The following is a 23,822-nucleotide window of genomic DNA, read 5'->3' as shown; positions in this document are numbered from 1 at the left end:
CAAAATACTTGGCCCCTTGCCAACTTATGGGATTCGTAGAGGTTGAACATCACCAAATTATTTTTCAAGTCAGTATAATAACACTTCAAGAGAAACAAAGAAGCCAGACAGTTGCTGCTAAGCTTCATGAAGTTTATCAAGATTAATATGTCATAAGATATTTCTGCTGTTTGTTCCACTTCCTGTTATACATGCAGGCTACTGTAAGCCGAATCAATATGATGTTGTCAACAAACCTCACTTATGGCACTTTCATGCACTTTATAAGAAAACTGCTTTGTGTAATGTGAAATAATAATAATATATTATATTATATATATAATAATAATCCCCTGATTATTACTATTAATGTTGCACTTCTCATTGTTGTTGAATGTGATATAAGCTATTAATCATTATTTCATGTGACATCACAGACGAAGTTGTATGTTATTGTGCAATCGGGCATTGTATGACTATTAGTTTTGAATAAATTAATATTCATGAAGACTTTAGTACTTGTCATTAAAGTATTTTTTTGTTTTGTTCATGTACTGAACACATAAAACCAGCACCATTTTTTGCCAACCCAATAAAAAAATCACTGTGGTCATGACAAATTGTGTCAGACTTTATCAATGAGGGAAAAGTCATCCAATGACTTGAATGTGACGGGTTAACCCCCCCGTGTGTGGAAGCTGTGTCCTCCCTGTCCACAATAGACTGACTTTGTTCCAAACAGAAACGCTTTGTGTGAGAGAACGTGCGTTCGTGCCAGCCAGAGTGAAGATACAAGGTCAGTAACCCACTCCCCATCTAACGCACTGCAAATCAACAGCACACATGAAAACATTTTTAAAAAGATTTGATCTCTTAAGCAAGCTGCAACTGATTGTTACTAGATAAGAGCTGGATGACACCTAAGCCTTAACGTCCAACTAGTGTATGACACTTTATTTATTTATTAATTCTCTCATCACTGTGGAGGTGACATTATACTTATGTGAGGATTTCACAATGGATTTATTATTATAGGCTCTCAAGCCCTGTATGACTTGGTCAGCTGTCCTGGCAGGCCACATAAGCCTTTGTTATTTTGCTTTTTACCTGCGTTAAGCTGATGGAATGACAAATACCACAAATACAAGATGCTGCCGGAAAAAGTGTGAAGAAGATGGTGTGATTCTACTGTGACAGGAAGAAGAAAGTAGGAGTCCGCTTTCACTGCAACAAGGGAAAAAGGGACCAAGGAGCAGAGAAAACACTTTAAACTACACTCCAAGGTAGGACCCCTAACAATCACCACTTTGAAGTTTGTTTAGATCATTTTGAATATTAGCTTTTGGATATAAAGTACAAAGAATTTGAGCACATTTAGAAACTAGAGTAGCATATAGAGTATCGCCATGTGAAGGAGTGCTTAAGTCCTTGCAGCTGTTGTTCAAGATGGCTCTCAATGGAAGTCAAGGTTTTAATGATGTCATAGTCTGAGTTGAGAAGTGGGATGGGTCTACAACTGCATCAGCAGATTTGTATCAGAGTGAACACAAGACTGTTCAGCTTTCATGCCTTTGAGATGACTGGCATGCATTTGCATAACTTTTTATGTGGCAAAGATTCGGTGACAAATATGATATGTGTTTGACTTTATGACCGACGTATCTTACTGTATAATGTTGGCAAATTAACTTTAAGTTTTCCTTATGTAGCACATAGCAACATAAGGGAATTTTTGTTTATTTTTTATGCAACAGCGTGGCTCTTTGAATCGCAATGTTATATATCTAAATAACAGCAATTTAATGGATTGCCATGATAATTTGTACAGACATTCATGGTCCTCAGACGATGAATCAGGCTGACTTTGGTGATTCACTGACTTTCCTGTAGCGCCACCATGAGATGGATATATGTGTTTTTGAGTGAAATGTTTAAACAATTGGGCTAAATTGAACTTGTTTCCGAAATAAATTCCCCCCCCCCAGGATCATTTGTATTAACTTTGGTGATTCCTCAGTAGTTAATTGCCACCATCAAATCGTCCAACACTTTGATTATTAACCAAATACATCCAAAACTAATAACATTCTCTACAGACTCAGCTGTATTTTTTGGTTTAGTGCTAAGTGTCAAATGTTAGCATGCTAACTCTATTAACTAAAACTAACACAACATGTAAGCATGCTGACATGAGCATATAACTTCCACTACCAATGTACCTAAATACTGTCTCACAGAGCAGCTAGCATGGCTGGTGACTCTTATTCTTGTTACAGGATGCTCTTGAATTTTTTTTCTGTTGCTGTAAATTACCGTTACCTCACAATAAAGTCAGAATAGCAGAGAGCTCAAGTTTGTGGCACAATAATGTGTTGATAGCACAGTGGTGATGACTCAATGCAGCTCAGTGTCCTGGAGTCTCTTTCTGGCCTTTTCTTGTGTGCCCCCTGATGCAGTGACGTCAAAGTGCAAATGAAAGGTGCTCCAAGTCTGAAAAGGCAACTTGTGCGGTCGAAAATTCCCTCCCACATGCCATCTGCTTTTAACCGATTCCTGGGCACACGTGCCAAAGGAGACCCACGAGCATAGAGGCCTTCTTGTCGCCACTGAGCTGGCTCTGTCCGTCCCTCGGCCTCTTCACTGTGCAATCTGGTGCATGGCACTGATCATTGCTCACTGCCAGGCCTGCTTTAGTCCATTGTAAGGGGAGGGGGATGGGGTTGGGGGGGGGGGGGGGGCATGTCAGGTTGTGTTTCACTTGTGAACACAGAGGAGGGGATCAGGGCCAGAGGATGCAAAGCGTCCGCCACAGAGCTGTGGGAGTCTTAATGGTCTATGTCACAAGTGGCCTTTTACTTTTTCTTTATGATGAGGAATACACAAAATTTCCAATTTTAAGTTGGCTTCATTATTAAACATCCTGAGACAAACCTTCATAACAAGTTCAATTTCATCTGTAGGTAGAGCCACCTCATTTTATCCCCCCTCCTTCCTCACCACCAAGCTATTGTTTAGCCCAGTCAGTGCTGGTTTGTATATGCAGCCCTGTGTGGATGCCTGAAAGCCTACACAGGTCACGACTCTGTCGACAGCCTTGAGATGTCTTTTGTTTTACACAAATACAGCTTCTCCTGCAACTTTGGCAGTTTTTCTAAGCTAAACTGCTGCTTCCCCCATAGGATTTTCTCAGTTGAATGGTAATGTCCTTTTCCTCCTCTGGGGATATGCATGTGAATGGCTTAGTTTCGAAAATAAAATGTCTTATCAAACCGAGGATAATTTTTAATTGGTATTATGGAAAATGGGGTAAATCAGAAAATACAGGTGGAGTGAGAAGGGAGTTAAAAAGTATTTCATATATCAGATGGTCAACAGTAGAAAGTTAAAGTCAAATTGTTAATGAAAAAAATGCCTATTTCCATTCTTTGTCAGAGCTATTGCGCTGGAGTCATGCGACTTCAGATTTGCCACATGTACAATTCATATGAGAGAAACAAACATTGCTTTGATTCTCTTGTTTCGCCAGTTCTCTGCAGTCAACAATAAAGCCCACATTTTGATGTCATCAAAACCAACAAGAATGCAAAAGATTGTGGCTTAGAGAAATAGAAACCAGGCTCAAGGAAAACATGACCTGCCTTTCTCAGTCCAAATAAATATAAAATGCCCCAACTGCTGGTTTAATAAATCCAAACTTTAATTTAATTTATTTCAGATATCTATTTAGTTATTGTGTGAACAAACTTTGAGAATGTGTTTGATTGAGATGGATTGTCCAGAATCATGAGAGCTTGTCGGGACAGTGAAGTGATGTGGGTGAGGAGTAGGTGGTGAATGGCGCTCATTCATTATTCATGAGATGGGTGGGCAGAGTGTAAGTGGCAGTGACAGACAGAAACTTTATTACTGAAGTGTATCAACTCTTGTAGGGTTCTTGACCTGATATTTGAAGGACAGAGGGAATTAATTGGTATACTGCACAAACAGGAATAATTTTGTGGAGAAAGATACTTGGATTATTGATGCATTGAGGAAGCCACAGAGATGGGGAGGATAAAGCCCTGATTTGACTTTATCCGAGAGCGGTAGGTACTGACAGCTTTTTGTTCTGGTCATACTAACATGACCTGTGGTTCATTGCATATTTAAAGCAATAATGTAGTGAAAAGATTTGCAAAGTCATATAAATGTAACACTTTTGCTACAGTTGGAGTATACTACCATGGCAGCTTGAGACACAGTTTAATCACCTGTTCTTATATTTGTACTGTTTGTTAAACTATTTTCATAGATAATGTGATACAGCAGTGTGATCTTAGTAGTGGAGATATTACTGGTAGGAATAAATAAGTACAATTTTGAGTTATTTGTACTCAAGTATTTTCATTTGATGCCACTTAAAGCTTCTATTTCACTACATTTCAGAGGAACTTTTTTACTTCTGACTCCACAGCTTTCACCTGACAGCTATTACTTTAAGAGTTTTTATTAAAAACATTGGGGAAGCTACAATACATTGTTTTACATTGAACAGGTTGTTAGCAAATTCACTTAAGAGGGATTATCCCCTCAACACTTTTAAATGGTATCCTTTAAATATCTGTTTCACACTCAAAGAGTTATTGAACTATTCAATATTTTACCCCCCCCCCCCCCCCCCCAAAAAAAAAGGGGCCCGACCCCTAGGTTGAGAACCACTGGATTAAACTACCGAACTACCACTACCTCCACCTCGACGTACAACAGTAAAAAGCTGCCTAAACAATAGTGCATGAGTTCTAATAAATTAATTGTAATTGATATATAATAAAACAACACTCAAATTATTATATTTTTGCATTCATGCAGAATGACTGGAGAAAGTAGATTTACTATTGATACTGGAAGCACATACTGCTGATACTTTATGTTCTTTTACTTGAGTAGAATTTTGAGGGACTTTTACATACTAATGCCACAATTTTTACCTTGCGGTATTAACTTCTCCACAAATGTTGGATGTTCATTGCTGCATGGAGAGTATTTGTGAACCATTAATGAAATCTGTTTAAATTTGAAGTTTAATTTACAGTAATTTGTGCTGGATTGTATCTGCATGACATGCATGTGTTGTACTGTTGATATCCTGTATTTTTCTTAATTCAATTTGAGAACAGGAGAACTGGTGAAGGAATAAGTTGCTTGGTTCCATGTACTGTAAAGATGGGGACACTGGTCGAACCAGCGCTGCTGCTTCTTTTATGGCAGAGTGTTTGGGCTCTGGACATCCCTCTAGAAAGTGAGTCAGTAAATTAAAGTGAATGTAATTTATGATACGTATTGTGTTAAGATATACGTCTCTAAAGTACTAAGTCGATTTATTTCTCTGTCTGCAGTCAGGCAGCCCCCGACCATCATAAAGCAGTCGCTAAAGGATCACATTGTTGACCCCAAAGACACCATGGTCATAGAGTGTGAAGCCAAAGGAAACCCTCATCCCATGTAAGAGCTGATGTAGCCCACTGAATAATTTTGTTTACACTGGTAAAGTTATCTGCAAACCACCTTACTGTTTTTTTTGTCTCCTTTTACCCTTTTTGCTCAATAATGAAGTTTCTCATGGAGACGTAATGGGAAGTATTTCAACATTGCACGTGATGCTCAAGCTTCGATGCGAAGGCGTTCAGGGACTCTGGATATCTATGCATGGAACAATCCAGAACAGTATGAGGCAGAGTATCAGTGCATTGCCTCCAATGAGTATGGATCTGCATATTCCAACAAGATCAGACTACGGCTATACAGTAAGATCATTATTGGGACTATTAGATATCCAACTATTTATTTGTATACTCCATTGACAGGAGATGCTCAGTGACAATAGTGTGTGCAATGACCGAATATGGACATTACTTTTGAATGACATGCTACTAGCAAACTTTTCCAAATAAACACTCAAGATCTAAGCAAAAGCATTTTTTCATATTTTCTATATTATATGTTGTGAAGTAGACATGCAAAGCATTAATGTTAACGTATGTGATTTGTGATGATATTTTGCTTCCGACTTACACAGTTAAATATGACTTTGCAAGTAGAATTATACCAAAAAACAACAACAAATATAAATTGAAAATAAAAGAATAAGTCAGGCTATATTCTGTATTGTTGTATTGGTATTAAACCCCATGATAAGACCCAAACTAACAATGTGTTATAATGTCCGGCAGTATTTTCCAACATCCCTACCCTGTCTGTAGCACTCAGCCCTAAGTCCATTGATCTTTTCATGAGATTCAGAGTATTACCAGATAAGTCCTACAAGAGAATATAAAAATATAGCTCAGTTATTATTATGTTGCCGTTCAGATTTGTGATGTGCACTGTTATCAAAATAACAAAACACAACTTTGTTGCTCAGTGGAGACATGTATACCTCTGTGTTTGTGAAGGAGCTCCTGTTTGGCCAAGGGAGGTTCTGGAGCCTCTGGTGGTCAGTGCTGGCTTGCCTCTGGTCCTGTCCTGTGACCCGCCACCAGGACCGCCCAAACCTGAAACCTACTGGATGTCCAGCTGTAAGAGTCCGTCTCTAAACGATTGAATCAATAAGGGCCAACAAGGAGGAATTTCAATGATCTGCCAATCAAACAAGCTTTAAAGAATTCTATGGACTAACTTTTTTTTTTACATCATCTCAGGCTCATATGCGAGACCTTTCAACTGGCCCGTTCAGACAGCTTTCCCCACCATGCAGCCTGTGCGGCCGGACCGCAGGGTATCTATGGGAGTAAACGGAGATCTGTATTTCTCAAACGTCCTGGTCAACGACTCTGCTGCAGATTTTTGCTGTAATGCCCGCTTCCCCTACAAGAATGTCATCCAGCAGAAGATGCCTGTTGTCGTTAAAGTGCTTACAAGTACGTATGATTTTGTGTTCACAGTGTTCATTGTCTGTTTCGTCACAAAATATTCCTTTCCAGTTGTAACGTGCAGTGGTGGAAAGTAATTAAGTACATTCTCTCAAGTTCTGTACTAAATACCATTTTGAGTTACTTTTACTTTATTTTAGAATTGTACTCACAAGCTATCCCAGCAGTAGTTAAAAATAAGACCCAGCTGCACCATTAAAGTAATGTACACATAAATGCAGCAAAAATTATAATTCAATATCATGATATACATTGTTCTGAAATGGGCCATTCTGCATAATGATTACTTTTTATATTTTAACAATCATATTTTGATGCAAATTCTTTTTTTACTTTTACTTAAGTTACATTTTGAATGCAGATTATTTCTTCACTGCGGTATTGCTACCTTCACATCAGGAACTTTTACTTCAACTTCCGGTAACTTGCATGCTGCGTGTGAAAACTTCAGATATTAACCTAAAAGCACAGCAAATTACTAAATGCAATGGATATAAAGGGAACAAATAATACAGGTTCGATTTGAAGATCTATGGATGGAGGATTGGCCTGATTCATGGCAGGGCTCTTTGGCCTGTTGTGGGTCAGGTGAAACAGTTTCTACTCTTACCCTGTTGTAAGTGCAAAAGACCAAAACAGGGTTTTTTGAATGTGTGTGACTGATGTGTTCTGGTTTGTTTTGGTTTGTTTCCTCTGCAGCTCGCACAGTGGCAGAGGCTGCCCCCACCTGGCTGTCTCCCGAAGGCTCGTCCAGCTCCATACTGGTCCTGCTAGGGGAAGAACTTCTCCTGGAGTGTATCGCTGCAGGAATGTAAGTTTCAACTTAAGATCACAAGAAATACGGTAACTGAAGGCCTTTTTTCAAAAATATTCAATGGTACAGTTTGAAAAAGCCATTGTGTCTATATCCTCTCTTTGGTATAACTTTGACTTTGACTTTGTGGAAGTGGTGCTGTTTAAAGCCTTGCTTTTTCGTCATCAAGGCCAACTCCTCGTATTACATGGACCAAGAATGGTGATGACCTGGCAGTATCGCAACGCATGAAAGTAAAGAACTTCAACAAGATGATTCAAATCCCAAAGACTACTTTTGATGATGTGGGTGAATACACCTGCACTGCTACCAATAAGATTGGATACATTCAGCACACAATAACCGTCAGAGTCAAAGGTGAGAGTCACTTACCCGTCATTTCATACTTCACAATAGTGTTGAAACAACTAAATTACTTGTATTCGGCAGCGGCTCCTTTCTGGCTGGAGAAACCCACTGATCTGGTCTTGGCCCCGGAGGAAAATGGACGCCTTTTGTGTCAGTCTGATGGGGCTCCGCGTCCCACAGTCAGTTGGTTCATCAACGGGGAACCTATTGAAAGTACGTTTTTGGAGTTCAAGCATACTGGCTGTCAAAGGGAATCTGAATAACTTTTTTCTCTTTTTTTCTTCCAGCTGCTACACCTCAGCCTAACAGACAGGTGTCAGGAGACATGCTGACTTTACGCAGTGTGACCACTGAAAACACTGCAGTCTATCAGTGTAATGTTTCCAATCAGTTTGGGTACTTGATGGCCAATGCGTTTGTCAATGTGCTACGTAAGTTTGTTTTCCACGCCATTTACAGTGTAAAACTTGTTTCTTCACTCAGCCATGAGCCATGAGGTTTTGCCAAGTGTAAAAACATCAATTGCAACTACATCAAACACACAATCCGAGCTCATCCATGCTTAACTTCTCTTTACCATTTAATACCATTAAGTTAAAAAACAACTTTTACAAACCAGTCTCCCCACTGGCAGTAGCCTCAGTTTCCCATATCATAATGACGCCAAAAGATATTTTGTATTTTGAGTAAAGATAATATCTTTCTTTTGGTTCACAAATACATTTGTTGTTTTTATATCCACCTACACACAAATAACAGTGACACAATTTGACTGTAATATATCAGGTGTCTTTGTGATTTGGTACATAACAATAAACAAAGTTCATTGGAAGCATTAGAGTAGAAACACAATATAAAAAAAAACATTTACAATAAAAAAAAACAAGTAATACGTAAACAATATATCTGTTTTTAAAGTGGAAGAACTGTAGAGTTTTGTGCAGGAATGGGCAAAATATTGACCCAGGGATCTGCAAAAGTTCATGCTATAAAGTATAATTATTAATAATTATTATAATAAATGATCAATGTTTCTCTAGATGCAACGCCACGTATTCTGGGGCCCAGGAATGAACTTATCAAAGTGATAGAGGGCAGTCGTACCCTCTTAGACTGCCGCTACTTTGGTTCTCCAGTACCTGAACTGCGATGGTGAGAAGAAGCTGTTAGACATTTTAATGCAAAGAGTGTGTTCAGACATCAGCTCACAGTTTGTGTGTGTGTGTTTGTGTGTTTGTTAATGGGTCTGTCAAAACAGGTCTAAATATGGACAGGGTAATCTTGAAGGAAATCGTTTTAAGACTTACAGTAACGGGACATTGGAGATCAAACCAATACAGATAGAGGACCAGGGAACGTATCTGTGTGTAGTCAGCAACGTCGCAGGAAGAGATGAGAGTCAAGTCCGAATAGAGGTCAAAGGTGAGGGTCACACAGTTTTAGACTAAAAACATTTTACTTTGAATTATTTGATTGTGTGATCCATCATGTGATTTTGCATCCACTCTTCTCAGAGCCCACTTTAATTGTCACAAGACCACAGAGTATGAAAGTCATCCGTGGGAGTGATGTGCGCTTTGAGTGTGGCGTAAAAGCAGATGTCACTACTCCAGTCACAACCACCTGGATGAAAGACAAAAAGCACGTAACTCTTGGCTGGAGGTATACAATTTTATGAATTAATTCTACAGAGATATTATTATCTTAATTTTTGTTTTAGTGTGAACAAATCAGCGTCTTGATCTCACCAGTTAGTACTCGTTTGTATCCTCAGGCTCTCTCTGGATGAATCAAATCTGGTCATCACTAATGTAAACAGAGGTGATGAGGGTAATTATACCTGTGTCATCAAGAGTGAGCTGGACCAGAAGTCTGCCTCAGCACGTCTGATGGTGATGGGTATGACGTGTTTAAAATAAATGACATTTCATCAACCATACAGAATGATTGGCTTTTAATTATTTTATGCATGTTTATGTGTAGACCATCCAGATCCTCCCACTAAGTTGGAGTTGTCCGATCCATATGAACGTAGCGTTAGACTCAGTTGGGTACCTGGAGAGAGCAACCACAACCCTATAACAGGTAAGAGCTGTTCAACTGAATACACTCACAGAAATAAAAACATTTTGTAAGTCTTGTTTTTTTAGGAAATTCTTGTTGTATTTATCATACATTATTAGCTATATTCCTCCATTTATTGCTGTGTTACAGAGTACTTAGTGCAGTATGATGATGATGACTGGTTGCCTGGCAAGTGGAGGAACCTCTCAATGTACCCAGGGAACCTCAACTCTGTCATTCTGCATCTTACACCTTTCACCTACTATGAGTTTCGGGTGATCGCTATCAATGAAATCGGAATGAGTCGCCCCAGTCGTCCATCAACGCGCTTCCAGAGCAGCGGTGCTCGTGGGTTTGATGCTACTTAATACACACTTGTGTAACTTTGTTTTCTTGCAAGTTAGATGAGAAGGTCGATACTACTCTCATGTCTGTACACGTACATGTTTATGCTATGGTATGCTAACAACTCCTGCCCAGAGCTTTACATTTATTTTAATACATAGTGGTATCAATATATTTGTCTAACTCGCAAGAAATTTAATAATTGTATTTCCCAAAGTGCTGAACTCTTTTCTTTAAAGCTTATGATATTACCACTGCATTGGTTTTCCTGCACAGCCCCGGATGTCGTCCCAAAGAACGTAAAGGGTGTGGGAACATGGAGGAATAACATGGAGATCAGCTGGGAGGTAAGGAACCTATAAAAAAACTCTTTCATATTTATCTTTACTGTTGAATATTTATCACAATGAAATCGAACTATGCTTGTCCCTGTTAACTATGCTTTCAGCCTCTGACCTACAGAGAGTGGAACGGGCCCCACCTGAAGTATCTGGTGTGGTGGAGAAGGAGAGACTCCCGAGAGGAGTGGAAGAATGCAACCACTAAATGGCTGAAATACTACATCTACGATGCAGATACCTTCACTCCGTATGACATCAAAGTCCAGGCTGTCAATGACTTTGGGCTGGGTCCAGAGTCTCCGGTTGTCATTGGTTACTCTGGGGAGGACCGTAAGTGCCTAAATGGTCTGCATTATAAAGATACCAAAGGCAGGAAAAACTAACCTAATGTTTCTTGTGCATTTAGCACAAGCTATTTTGAGCTCAATTAAAAGCTAAATCATTATCATATGATAGCCAGTGGGGCATTTTTGCCTCTTTTCCTCTCCACACAGACTGCTTAAATGGTGGTAAATACTGATAAAGACTGCTGGTAAATACTACTCGGACTGCAAACGGAATCCAGAAAGCTTCCGATACCAAAATATTGTGCAGTTTATAAAGATAAAGTCTCTCATAGCTCATATGAACCCTGTTAATGTGCATCATTCATACCTTCATGCATAGATAAACATTTTCTTTAAGCATGCCATGGTTAGGTTGGGTGTTAAGTGTTTGGCAAATTGGTTGAGATCTGGTGACTGCAAAGACCAAAGCCTATGATTTACATAATTTTCATACATAAAAAGACCAGTTCTGACCTTTATGGAAGCCTCCGATGTTATGTTTCTCCACTAATTTAGTCAGGTTTTTCTTCCATAGGGAATCATGAATGGTTTCAGACGAATAAACCACTTCTTTTTTTTTTACATCTTGGGGCCAAATTGTCCACCTCATCACCTCTCTTTGTGTTCACTGATAAGCAAAGACAAACCTATCTGTGTTTTCCTCAGGTCCCTTAACTGCGCCCCTGAACCTGAGAGTGTCTGACATCGAGAGCACTCAGGTGACTTTGTACTGGGATTCTGTGACACGAGGATCAATGATGGGTGAACTAAAAGAATATAAGGTGTGTCTATAGTGAATTATATACCAGATAATGGACTTTGAATGTACCTTACATTTATGTTGATAAACAACAATAGAAATTGAGGACACACTGTACTTTTTGGGAGAGTCCACTGGTAACAGTAGATATGGGGAGTTTCAGTTGATGTCATAGTTTGGAAAGTAGTAAGAATTTCTTGGTTGTGGTCAGACTAAGGTCAAGCCGAATAACAAACTCATGAGCCAACTATCAATAATTGATTAATAAAAACGTAATATAAGGCAAACAATTTTCGTCAAAATCCAAACAAATACAATGAAAGTAAATAAATGATAGAAACACAAAAGAAACAAAAGAAAAACAAAATAAGTGTTTATTTCAACAAGTGACCAAAAGAAAGGTTTGAATGGGAGGGGCAGATAGGACATTAACCAGTCTAAATCAAAAGACAAAAGAAGATAAGTTTGACCTCATGTAAGTTACTTGATATTTACCTAATCAATTGTTTCTTTTACTACAATTTGTCATAATAATTAGTAAATTAAAATGTTGGCCATGTGTTTTTACTACTTATACTCTGTGGAATATTAAACTATTTACTTCATACTTCCTTAACAGTAATTTATTATTTCTTCGTATAGACTTCTGAAACATTAGATGTTTTGTATAATTTGTTTTTTTTGAAGATTAGGAAGATACATCAAGTAAGACTGGTCATCGATCTGCCTCCCCTTTGTTTGTAGAGCCCATCCAATATTATATAAAAGCCTTTCTGTTTATTTTTTTTCTATGTAAATTAATTTCAACTGATTTTAACAAACACTAAATTGTGTCTCGTTTTAGCAATGTTTTTTTTAATCCTAATTGATGTGATAATTGGCTAAGGTGTTTAAGATGTGGCTCATCTTTTGACTGGTTGTTACAGCCTGTGACTTTAGCATAGAGATGTTGATGTAACTTAATAAAATGCAACGAAGCATACATATAGTATAAATAACTGGAATCTTTTCTTGAAAAATTGCTACCAAAAACGACAATACAGTGCTTTCAGGACAATCAAAATTCTGGGTTTGTTGCTTCTCATCTCTCAGGCCTACTACTGGAGGGACAGCAGCCTGCTGAGGTGGCTGAGGGTCAATAGAGGGATGAAGTCTAAATCGTTTCCAGACAATGATCCAGAGCCCTCTGGGGTCCTCAGCGGGCTCATCCCCTATAGCAACTACAAGTTGTATATGGTCGTGGCAAACAATCGATATGAAGGGCCGCCTAGTAATAATATCCACTTCTCAACGCCTGAGGGAGGTAAGAAAAAGTCACAAATTGAAAACTAAGGAACGAGAGAACCATTCTTATGAGTGTCGTCTCCTGCTGTTGTTTTTGTCCGTAGTACCATCTGTTCCCAGATCTTTCAGGATCCAACAGCGACATCTGGACAGTATTTATGTCGACTGGGACCTTCCAGCAGAACCCAATGGTGTCATTACTGGATATTCCCTCAAGTACCAGACAGGTACGCAAGCCCGACATCTGAAACACTGTGAAATAAATCACAATCTAGTTTTCTGCAGTGTTCCTGGGAGAAACAGCAAGGCTTCAATGATAGGAAAAGAAAAACGCTAATTTTACTTATTCTACAAAGATTTCCACATGGCACTGAAGTCCACATCCCTTTAGCACATAATAGCACACTTGAATATGCACATAAAAAACCAAAATATCATTGAAGTATGTTCTTGAGAGGGTAATAAACACTTGTGTAGACCTTCTCAGAGCAGGTAAGCTAATCGATAGCTCAGTTGTGTGCACTCTACCGGCATCAAGGGTGCTCCTAACACACTGGAATGTCCACTTTCCCCACAGTGAATGCCACCAGGGGAGAGGAGTTGCAAGTTGAGGAGTTCACTCCAAATATAACAAGTTTCTCAGTCCGGCGATTCGACCGCTACACTCGTTACAGATTCTCCGTGGCGGCACGGACTCGGATTGGGATAGGGGAATGGCACACGGAGGAGTCACCCCACTACACCACTGAAAGTACTTTACTGCTTGATCTGTGCAACACATTTTTTGGTCTACCAAATAAACCCTTTGAAGTGCTGGGTGGATGCTGATTTTGATGTGTGTACTAACGTGTGTGCAAATGCTTGTGTTTGTCCCAGTATATGCTCAGGACCAGGTGGACATCTCCACTCAGGGCTGGTTCATCGGGATTATGTGTGCTGTGGCTCTCATTGTGCTCATCCTACTCATAGTCTGCTTCATCAAGAGGAGCCGAGGGGGGAAATACCCAGGTACATTGGTGATTCCTCTTATTATGCGATGCCCAAAAGCACCACACTGTATCTCTTAATACAGTGTAGCTTGTTGTAATTTCAGTACGGGAAAAAAAAGATATTTCATTGGAGCCAGTGGATGACAAAGATCAGGAGGGATCCTTTGACTACAGGTAAGCATTAAAGTAGACAGTTGGTTGAAAATACACAAATAAGAAAAACACACTCCCTGCAACAATGCACCATAGAACATTTTGATTTTAGCACACCTTATTATCAGTCTCTACTGTCTTATCTACCAATTTTTTTCTTGTTTCCAAGGTGTGTTACAACATGAACTATTATTTTTATAATAATACCCAACACTGAATAGATCATTTTGTTTCCGATAACACTGTGAAGCACTATCATTTTTGAAAACTACATCCATAATAATAGTAGCCATGTATTTACATAATTTGCTCTGTAGCTGTGCATTAGCTTTCTGATTGGTTATTTAAAGCTGCCCTGTGGAAAAATATTGTAAACAGACAAATGTAATGTTGCCACTCTGTGTTACTCACCACAATGCACTGATGGCCAAATTCACAAAGAATGGCATGAATTGCACATCACTTTGTAATTTGAAATTTCCATATTTGAAATAGTTAAAATTGTGCATTGTTTTTATCCACGGTCTTTCTCACTTCCTTTTCTGGTGCGTTGCTTTGTGTATATCACCAACGACCATCGATCAGTTGAATAAAAGGAAACTGGAGGCATGAATTTTTATCACGTCACATGCCTGCATGTGCGCAATATTAACAAAATGGGGACCCATTCAAAACATTGCTCTATAGCCAAAAACTACACAGGGTGCCTTCAATATTGATAACATTTTTCCATGAGCTGCACAGTTACAAATCAAATCTGGTTACAGTATTTATCGTCTTAATTATGATAACTTTTGAATCACACTTATATTATTTACTGTTTTTTTTCTATTTACTCTACCTTTTCTATCTAAACCTTTATTCTCCCCAAACTTCAACCCTGTTCTTTTGCCACTGAACCACTCAAGGTCTCTTGAAAGGTATGAAAAGACTAAATATTGACACATTGACACTATTGACATTTAAACTGTACAACCCTGCATTGGTTGTTATTTATTTATTGTTTACAGTATGTAACTAGTTTGGTGTTTTAAATAGTATATTCATAACTGAATATTGGAACAAGCATTTTATGAATGGATGATCAATGAAATGAGATAAAATCCTCTAAACTGTCACACAAATGATGATCTCATACAAGCTCTGTTCATATTCTAGGATTACACGTATCTCCACTCTGCCTTACCCCCGGCGGTATGTACATGAACATCTTAAATCTATTGATACACCAGGTTTAGTTGTACCCTTTATCCTCTCTGTCTTCTAGTGCTGACATAATGCACCAAGATTGTATTTGTTTGCACTTTTTTGTAGAGAGGAGGAAAGGGGGCTTCAAAGAGGCCAGCCGTCCATGGAGGCAATGATAAAGCGATCAGACAGTGACGACAGTCTGGTCGACTATGGTGAAGGAGGCGAGATACCGTTCAACGAGGACGGCTCATTCATCGGCCAGTACACAGGAACCAGGAGAGACGTCAGGGATTTGGACTTTGGTGGAAGTCTGGAGATCCACTCTCCAATAAATACCATCTACTCTGTGGCGTAAAATTCAACACTGCCTCCTTATTTGTCATGTGTCTTTATCGTGCTTGTACACTCCACCTTGAATTAAGAACTTGTGGTGCTTGTGGTTTGTCTGCAGAAGGGAACAGCTGGAGGGGCTGTAACCCTCTGTGTCCACGCAGATAAAGCAACTTTCATGGATTTAAAGAAGAAAATGGCAAACTAGTTGGGACAATACTAGAGCTGAGATGCTTGTTCGTCTGATCAAAGCAAGCTTTACCTTTTGTGTATTGTATTGCATTCCCTGTAAATAAAAATGCTGTGTGTTTGTGCTTATGCATGAGTACATGTTCGGTTATCCTGTCAATGGAGAGACACTGGCTGCACATCACAGTAGACAGAAGTGGATCAGTTTATCATGTTGATAAAAGCAGTTGCAAGGACCAACTTTACTACTGTTTTTACCTATTTTTCTTTCAGCTAATTTCAATAATGAGATTTGTGTTTTTTCTATGTGTGCTGGTTGTTTAAAATAAGGGGCTGCATACCATACATTCATGATTAAGGGAGCCAAAATAGACTCCCCGAACTTAGATTGCATACTCTTTGTTTTATACACTTGTTTATGGTGCAATGTGAGAGTATACAACTGTTGTTGGTGATAGCTGAAGGGTTATAAAATATCTCCAGAGACTAATGATTCATCTGCATGGCCAGTTTGCAAATTGTGCTCTGCTAGGGGGCAAGAGGTCAGACCCTTTAGGGAATCAGAAAGCCACCATAAAGCAGCTGTAAAATCAGAAGTATCTTATGTTTCTCTTTGAACTTGCCTTAACTGCAGATATGTAGAAATCATTAATCTTGATGTAACAACTTTAGTTTATTTGACCCCTAATATTATCTGTGTATTACCACAGTTATGTCCTTAATGTAAATAAAGTGGAAATATTTATTTCTAGCATGTTTGTTGTGACTACAAATGTTGTTTCCTAATTTTAAAATAGAAGATTTATTTGTCTTTGAGTATAATTAGTTTGGACCCTTTTGCTGGTATCTGTGTTTACATAATCTGACAATTAATCTAATGTGTTTCATCACAGAATAACTGTGAGTGTAAGATCACTTTAATGTCTGTACCCTTTCTAATGAAGCTACAAAAAGAAGCAGGCTCACTTAGTTTAGCATAAAGACTAGAAACAGGGAATCAGCTAGCTTAGCTCTGTTCAAAGCTAACAAAGTACACCTAAGAGCAAGTGTAAAATGATGAGAATTCACTGTTTTAAAGGGGGTTGCTGGTCCTGTTATCCCCTTTTTCCAGCCTTTTTCCATTCAATGACAGTGGAATCAAACCTCTCACCTTACTCTCATTCTTGAAAGAAAGCGAATAAACGTATCACCCCAAGTGTACATTTAACTGTTGCGGCATCACTTGGTCTTTAAAACAGCTCAACTCAAAACCTGAAGAGATATCTCTATCTTAGTGAACTGTGGCCTTGTTGCTGCCCATCAATATAACTAGTTACATCATCAAAGAATCATATAGCTTAATGGAAAAGGACATCTTATCTATGACGTTATCTTACCTTTACCATTTATCAGGCCTCTGATATGATGCTGTTATCTTTGATATTGAGTTTTTATTATTGCACCCCTCTGATTATAGGAGTGAATAACAAGGCTTTTCATTTTTGAGTTCTTAGTTAATGCATGTCAAGTCATGACAAGCCCAGGGCAAACAAAACAGTAGCAACTCATAATGTATAAACTGTGCATAATGCAATGATTTAAATAAATAAATAAATAAATAAATAAATAAATAAATAAATAAATAAATAAATAAATAAATAAATAAATAAATAAATAAATAAATAAATAAATAAATAAATAATAACAATAGCAGCAATAATCAGTACAATATTATCAATCAGTTTCAAATTGATAAATCCTCTTGAATGTATGACAAAATATAGGACTACAAGAAATCCAGTGACCTGGACAAAAGATAACCTTTACGGAGATGCTGAATTTAATAGACTGGCTGATTCTTAGCATGTGAAATAATTGTTGCATACAGTTTCTTTATTATGAAGCAAAATTAGTCTCAAAATCTGTGCACATAAAAACCAGTGTTTGTGATATGAGTGCACAGAAAACATTCATATCACTCAGAAACAGGAGCTGCAAGCTGAAAATTATCCTCGCAAGGAAGCATACAAGCTATTCAAGACAAGGAAATTGCAAGAAACCAGTGTCTTTCCAAATGTCATGCTCTTAGATTGTTTTTTCAAGGATCAAGCTAGATATACATCAATAGTTGTCATGAAAATATAGAGTTTGGCTGAGAAAGGTGTAAAAGTTACCAGTAACAACTAAAGGCTACTTCAGTTGTTGGTACCATGGAAACTATTTTAATCCCAATGTTATATAAAATACAATAAATCATACAATGTGTTTATCAAGGTCATTTTATCTGCATGAATTGGTACGCTCGCTTGATCTGAGCGACTTTACAGGGGCAAGTTTACATAACCTCATGCACTCTGATCCAGTTTTATCTGGCAATAGATCTTCATGTCACGTCATCTTCAGCAGCTTATTGTAGTATAATGTGACCAATTTCACAGCCACTGTTATCTTCTCCTGAAGAATTACACCTAACTCCCATGCAGCTTTTGTCCCTGTCTTATCATGTCTATAAAAAGGACTCCAAGGTGGATCATTGGCACATACCACCATTCACGGGGAACAGGTAAGACATCAGCACACAGGTTTCAGTAGCCTACATTGTATTATGTTCAGCATTACTACCTATAGTAAAGCTTCTAGATTGTTAACAGGTTCCAGTCTGAAAAAACTATATTGCAATCTCATAAAGATTAATTTATTTTTTACTGTTGCAGCTCTGAGGAAAAGACTCAGCTGACACAACATGGCTCGACTAACAATCTTGGCTGGTAAATAACATTCTTTCAGTTGTTCTTTCCTTAACATTGCATTTATCTTGTGCAAATAAAAAATAAAAAAATAAATGTCTTTTTTTTTTAGGACTGTCCGTTTTGATGTGTCTCCAGATGGGTATGCATTCATTATTTAACTTCCTTATATTACATTGTCATTTGCTTCTTAATCACCATGACTTAAAATAGAAAATTAACTCTAATAATTTTGCCCCCTCCAAAAGTGTCTTCTACCAAACTGGTGTGCTACTTCACAAATTGGTCCCAGTATAGACCAGGAGTTGGCAAATATCTGCCTGCCAATGTAGATCCCAACCTCTGCACACACCTGATCTACGCCTTTTCAATAATCAGCTCTTCTAACGAACTGGCGCCCTATGAGTGGAATGATGATGTTCTCTACAAATCCTTCAATGAACTGAAGAACAGGTGAGTTGTTCCTGCCTATAGCATCAGTATATCTGCAGTCATATCTGCTGTTATTATGTTATTAGACAACAACTAATCTCATCTGAAGCCGAGAGGAAGTTGAATGTTTTAGTGTGACTGGTTAAGTGGTATCATTCAGTTTTCCATATAAGGAGATTGAAAAAAAAAAAAACACACAAAAAAAACAATAAACTGACACTGTTATCTGCGGTGAATGAAGGAATGATTGAAGGATGAATTAATGTTATCTGCGGTGGTGGAATTTGAACAAAGTAGATAGAAAAGGAGGTTACAAGAAAACAACAAACCCACTCACACAAGAGGAAAAGGCAAAATCAAAAGAAAAAGGCAATTGTATAATATATAAATATATATATAACATTTTTAAAGGGTCCAATTAAAATGGGTTTTAAGGAGAAATTAGATAATGACAAAAATAGGGAAAAAATAACTATGTTTTATCACTGATATGAAAGAAAAATACACTTTATATTCGCTTGGAAAAGAGTTTTAGTAACATTTTGCATGTAGGTATTTTACTTGTAATGTAATATTTTTTCATGTGGGACTACTAGTACTCCAGTAGCAGTAAAGGATGTAAATTCTTCCTTCACAAATTACTTGTTAATCTAGGATTATGTTTGTCTATGTTTATCCTGCACAGAAACCCCCGACTGAAGACCCTGCTGGCTGTTGGTGGGTGGAACTTTGGAACCACACAGTGAGTCCACAAGGTTTTAACAGCAATAAATCACAAGGCTGTTGATTACAGTTTCTTATATAAGAATGAGATAATCATCTACAGTGTAGCTTTAACTTTTTTCACATGATCACAGATTTACCATCATGGTTACATCACCCGCAAACCGTGAGAGATTCATCCAGTCTTCAATCAGATTCTTGAGACTGCATGGCTTTGACGGTCTGGACCTGGACTGGGAGTATCCTGGAAGTCGAGGAAGCCCACCAGAGGACAAGAAGAGGTTCACAGTGCTCTGCCAGGTCAGTTTGTAAAATCAATTTGTAAATCTTAGTCCTGATCACCATTTACATAATCCCGCAGGATGCCGCACCCACACAGCATTCTTGCTTGAGATAATAAAGCAATGTGATTATAAATATTCTCACATTGTACACATGATTAGCCTCAACTATTTCCTCTTGCATTTAGGAAATTCTTGCCGCCTTCGAAAAAGAAGGTGCTGAGACCAGAAAACCCCGACTGCTGCTTACAGCTGCAGTGGCTGCAGGGAAGGGAAACATCGACAATGGATATGATATTGCTGACGTCTCAAAGTGAGTTCCAGTGTTGAAGTCATTTAGCTTCAAAGTTGATTAAAATAAATGAGTTCCTTTCTATTTTGTGATATCATACAGGTTCCTAGACTTTATAAACGTCATGACCTATGACTTCCACGGAGCATGGGACCCGTTCACTGGTCACAACAGCCCTCTGTACCGCAGCTCTTACGATCAGGGCGAAAACATCTACTACAATGTGGTGAGTAAAATTCAAACCAAATTCTGTAATCATCCTCAGTATCCAACAATCTGATTTCATAACAGGTCTTGTTTTAAAGACACAATGAGTAGGATCTTCCTAAAAAAAAAGAAGATGCATAGCCTCTTTCAAAAATAATCCCATAATGCCTTTTAACCCACAAGAAGTGTGTAGAGTGGTCTGCAGAGACCCTGCCCTCTGCCTGTATTTTCTCTTTTATTTTCATTTTGCTGTGTTCGGGTTGTTTCTGGACATCACCTCTGTAAAATCATAGCCATAAGGTGCCAGATCGTAAACATGCATTCAAAAATAAGCTGTGGAAATGTTGAAAATGATGAGGCAAAAAGCCAAGCGGACAATGCTCGTTTCAAAACGAGAGTGACTCTGTAGTTGGCTTTCATCCGCTATTGAGCACCTCAACCTTCTTGAGCCGGGGAGGAGGGGCCAACTTTGAATGTTGTGTTAACAAACCCTACAAATAGTTATTTAATAAATGCTTTACATTTTTCTTCTCACAGGACTTTGCTATAAAATATTGGAGGGACCAAGGTGCTCCTCTTGAAAAGCTCCTAATCGGATTCACTACGTACGGACGCACATTTCGCACATCATCAGCAGCTAACGGCGTTGGAGCATCCGCTAGCGGACCAGCCTCTGCTGGGCCCTACACCCGTGAAGCTGGATTTTGGTCCAACTACGAGGTCAGTGAAGGTTCAACACAAGAGCAACTAAAAGACATGATTTAATACAAAACTAAAATGAACTCAATTAATACAAGCCCAACATAAATAGTTTCAAACTGAGAAATCAGAACTGTTGAGGATGTTTAAATATGATTTTCTTCTATTTTTACAGATTTGCACTTTCCTCCAAGGAGCCAGTCTCCACTGGATTGATGAGCAAATGGTGCCATATGCCATGAAAGGAAATGAGTGGGTTGGGTTTGAAAACATGAAAAGCTATGAAATCAAGGTAATTAGTAACATATCGTCCTCCAAATCTATATTTATGGAGATATTTTGAACAAAGTTAAAGTAGCATATCCCTATCACGACTTGCCAACTATCAGTAGCTTTGCCTCCTAAATTAGTACGTGCACTAGGTATAGCTGATAACAATGGAGCGGCACAGGCAGCACAAATCATTTTCAATACCTTAGATTGAGCAGAAGGTGGCATCCTTACTTGAAGCTGTATGCTTTGGCAAACACAACCTCCAATCTGGAGCCTTTTCACTGGGTCAAAACAAGCTTTTATGGAAAAAAATCATTGGATGATGATATCTATTTGACAATGCCTTACACAGATATCCTTGACCTAAACATGTTGCTTTGTTAATTTAAATCATATTCTGACATTAGGTCATGCTGGACTATTCAGGGTCTACACGTGTGCAGGCACATTATAAAAAGCAATATCAATAGCTCAGGCTTAATTTCACCTTCAACTGGATTGTTTCTGAAATATTCTTTAATTTGGATGCAAACTTCTCCTTAATGGGCTTGGACCCATCTGCTAACCTGGTTATTTCTTGATTCTTGGATGTGATCAAATCAATTTGTTACACCTGATGGTTATATGTTTTAAAACAACAAAACCTGAATTTTTCTCTAACTTATATTCCATATAGGCACAGTATATGAAAGAGAACAAATATGGAGGAGCCTTCATCTGGGCCCTGGATCTGGATGATTTTTCTGGACAGTTCTGTGGCCAGGGAAACAATCCCCTCATTAGTTATCTGCGTTCTCTTCTGGATTCAGGTAAATCAGATCTAAACACTGCACAAAATGTAAAAGATTCATCATGTTCACAAACAGAAATCATAATCTATTGAATTTAATATCGTTTTTTTATGATACTAGATTTTCCACCTCCACTGCCTACAACCACACATTCACCAGAGATTACCACAAATCACCCTGGCACAGCTCACAGCACAAGTACTACTGCTCCAACGACATCCATTGCCAAAACAACAACCAAAGAGGTTTCTGGAAGTGGTTTCTGTTCTGAGAAAGATGACGGCCTCTACGTAAATGACATGAACCGCAACTCCTTTTATCAGTGCGCTGACGGACAGACATACCTCCAGCGTTGTCCAGTTAATCTTGTTTTCAGTAAAGGATGCAACTGCTGCAACTGGCCTTAAATAAATGTCTACTTCATGAAACAAGACTTTGAATAAATGTTTCATTTGATTGAATTTTTATAGACTTTTCAAATAAATAAAACATGATTACATGATTCTGACATGAAACAAAAAACAGTGACTTCACAAAAAACAGAACAAGACTGCAGAACACAATTACAACATCAACTTGTTACTTATGCACTCCATATAAGAGATTATATTATATTTGAAATGAATGATCTTCAAGTCATATGGAAAACTATTTGTTGACAAGATTGTGTTACTATATTAGTCTACTTTCTACTGTACTGTACAATGACACTGTTCCAGCTTTATCTATCTGCCTGGCTTGCAGTTTGTAAAAAGAAGATACACTTTCTAGCAGGTCACTGACCCTGAACATACATGGAAGCTTTTCCTGGTCTGTCTAAAGTCCAAATAAGCAAAACAAGGGATGTCATCTGATATCAAAGCCACAAAAGATGCAGGCAAAAACGCTTTAAGAGATACTATAGATTGAAAGCCTTTGAATAAATGGGTGAATTATTGCTAATCAAAGTGTGAGTTGCATGATCAATACAAATGTCAGACAGTTCAAACATTGATCAATCATTTGAGAAATAAAGATTTGGACTATAGATTACACAGGGCCACTCATAAATTGTTTATTTTAACCCTCCTTTTATCTTTGGGGTCAATTTGTTTGTTTAACATCTCTAAATAAATGATTGACATCATTTTTTTTGCTTCATATTTAATGACTTTTCCTAATTTAATGGGGACAACTGGGTAAACATAAAATTAACATGATGATATGTTTTCAATGTCCTGTACACATGCTGCACTCACCGGTGTTCTTTGGGGTCAATTTGACCCCAGGCTGTTTTAGCTGTATAAAACATATAAGAAATATCAACATTTTACACACACATTTGTTTTGGTTGTTTTGGATGATATTGAGGTCACTATAACATGCAATTTTATAATC

The 23,822-nt window shown here is 38.1% G+C and overlaps 2 protein-coding genes across 2 annotated transcripts; both read left to right on the top strand.

Annotated features, from left to right (window-relative positions):
- Positions 1-1,195: 1,195 nt before the first annotated feature.
- nfascb (neurofascin homolog (chicken) b) lies at positions 1,196-15,857 on the top strand. Its single transcript, XM_054609121.1, has 27 exons — positions 1,196-1,262; positions 5,136-5,257; positions 5,355-5,460; positions 5,572-5,762; positions 6,411-6,533; positions 6,657-6,875; positions 7,587-7,698; positions 7,871-8,058; positions 8,131-8,262; positions 8,337-8,480; positions 9,090-9,201; positions 9,308-9,471; positions 9,564-9,711; positions 9,824-9,948; positions 10,033-10,134; positions 10,264-10,461; positions 10,735-10,805; positions 10,907-11,129; positions 11,792-11,907; positions 12,978-13,188; positions 13,274-13,396; positions 13,747-13,920; positions 14,046-14,177; positions 14,263-14,332; positions 15,220-15,231; positions 15,470-15,505; positions 15,626-15,857. Exons 2-27 carry the CDS (start codon positions 5,182-5,184, stop codon positions 15,855-15,857), a joined length of 3,540 nt encoding a protein of 1,179 aa, XP_054465096.1. The 5' UTR covers positions 1,196-1,262; positions 5,136-5,181.
- A 2,886-nt stretch (positions 15,858-18,743) lies between these two features.
- On the top strand, positions 18,744-22,852 carry LOC129099758 (acidic mammalian chitinase-like). Its single transcript, XM_054609123.1, has 11 exons — positions 18,744-18,768; positions 18,860-18,889; positions 18,996-19,200; positions 19,865-19,921; positions 20,037-20,202; positions 20,372-20,496; positions 20,578-20,701; positions 21,220-21,402; positions 21,557-21,673; positions 22,331-22,463; positions 22,566-22,852. Exons 1-11 carry the CDS (start codon positions 18,744-18,746, stop codon positions 22,850-22,852), a joined length of 1,452 nt encoding a protein of 483 aa, XP_054465098.1.
- The last annotated feature ends 970 nt before the right edge of the window (positions 22,853-23,822 follow it).

Source organism: Anoplopoma fimbria, chromosome 12 (assembly GCF_027596085.1).
Source record: "Anoplopoma fimbria isolate UVic2021 breed Golden Eagle Sablefish chromosome 12, Afim_UVic_2022, whole genome shotgun sequence".
NCBI classification, from domain to species: Eukaryota; Metazoa; Chordata; class Actinopteri; order Perciformes; family Anoplopomatidae; genus Anoplopoma; species Anoplopoma fimbria.
The sequence above is the reverse complement of the archived record's forward strand: the minus strand, read 5'-3'. Positions and strand labels throughout refer to the sequence as shown.

What these genes read in the sequence shown, in the direction of transcription:
- LOC129099758 (XM_054609123.1), top strand. Translation starts at nt 18,744, where the DNA reads ATGGCTCGACTAACAATCTTGGCTG. An exon ending in TCGACTAACAATCTTGGCTG is followed by an intron (nt 18,769 to 18,859) that starts GTAAATAACATT and finishes TTTTTTTTTTAG; the next exon opens with GACTGTCCGTTTTGATGTGT. An exon ending in GATATTGCTGACGTCTCAAA is followed by an intron (nt 20,497 to 20,577) that starts GTGAGTTCCAGT and finishes GATATCATACAG; the next exon opens with GTTCCTAGACTTTATAAACG.
- nfascb (XM_054609121.1), top strand. Translation starts at nt 5,182, where the DNA reads ATGGGGACACTGGTCGAACCAGCGCTGCTGCTTCTTTTATGGCAGAGT. An exon ending in TCTGGACATCCCTCTAGAAA is followed by an intron (nt 5,258 to 5,354) that starts GTGAGTCAGTAA and finishes CTCTGTCTGCAG; the next exon opens with TCAGGCAGCCCCCGACCATC. An exon ending in AGCACGTCTGATGGTGATGG is followed by an intron (nt 9,949 to 10,032) that starts GTATGACGTGTT and finishes GTTTATGTGTAG; the next exon opens with ACCATCCAGATCCTCCCACT.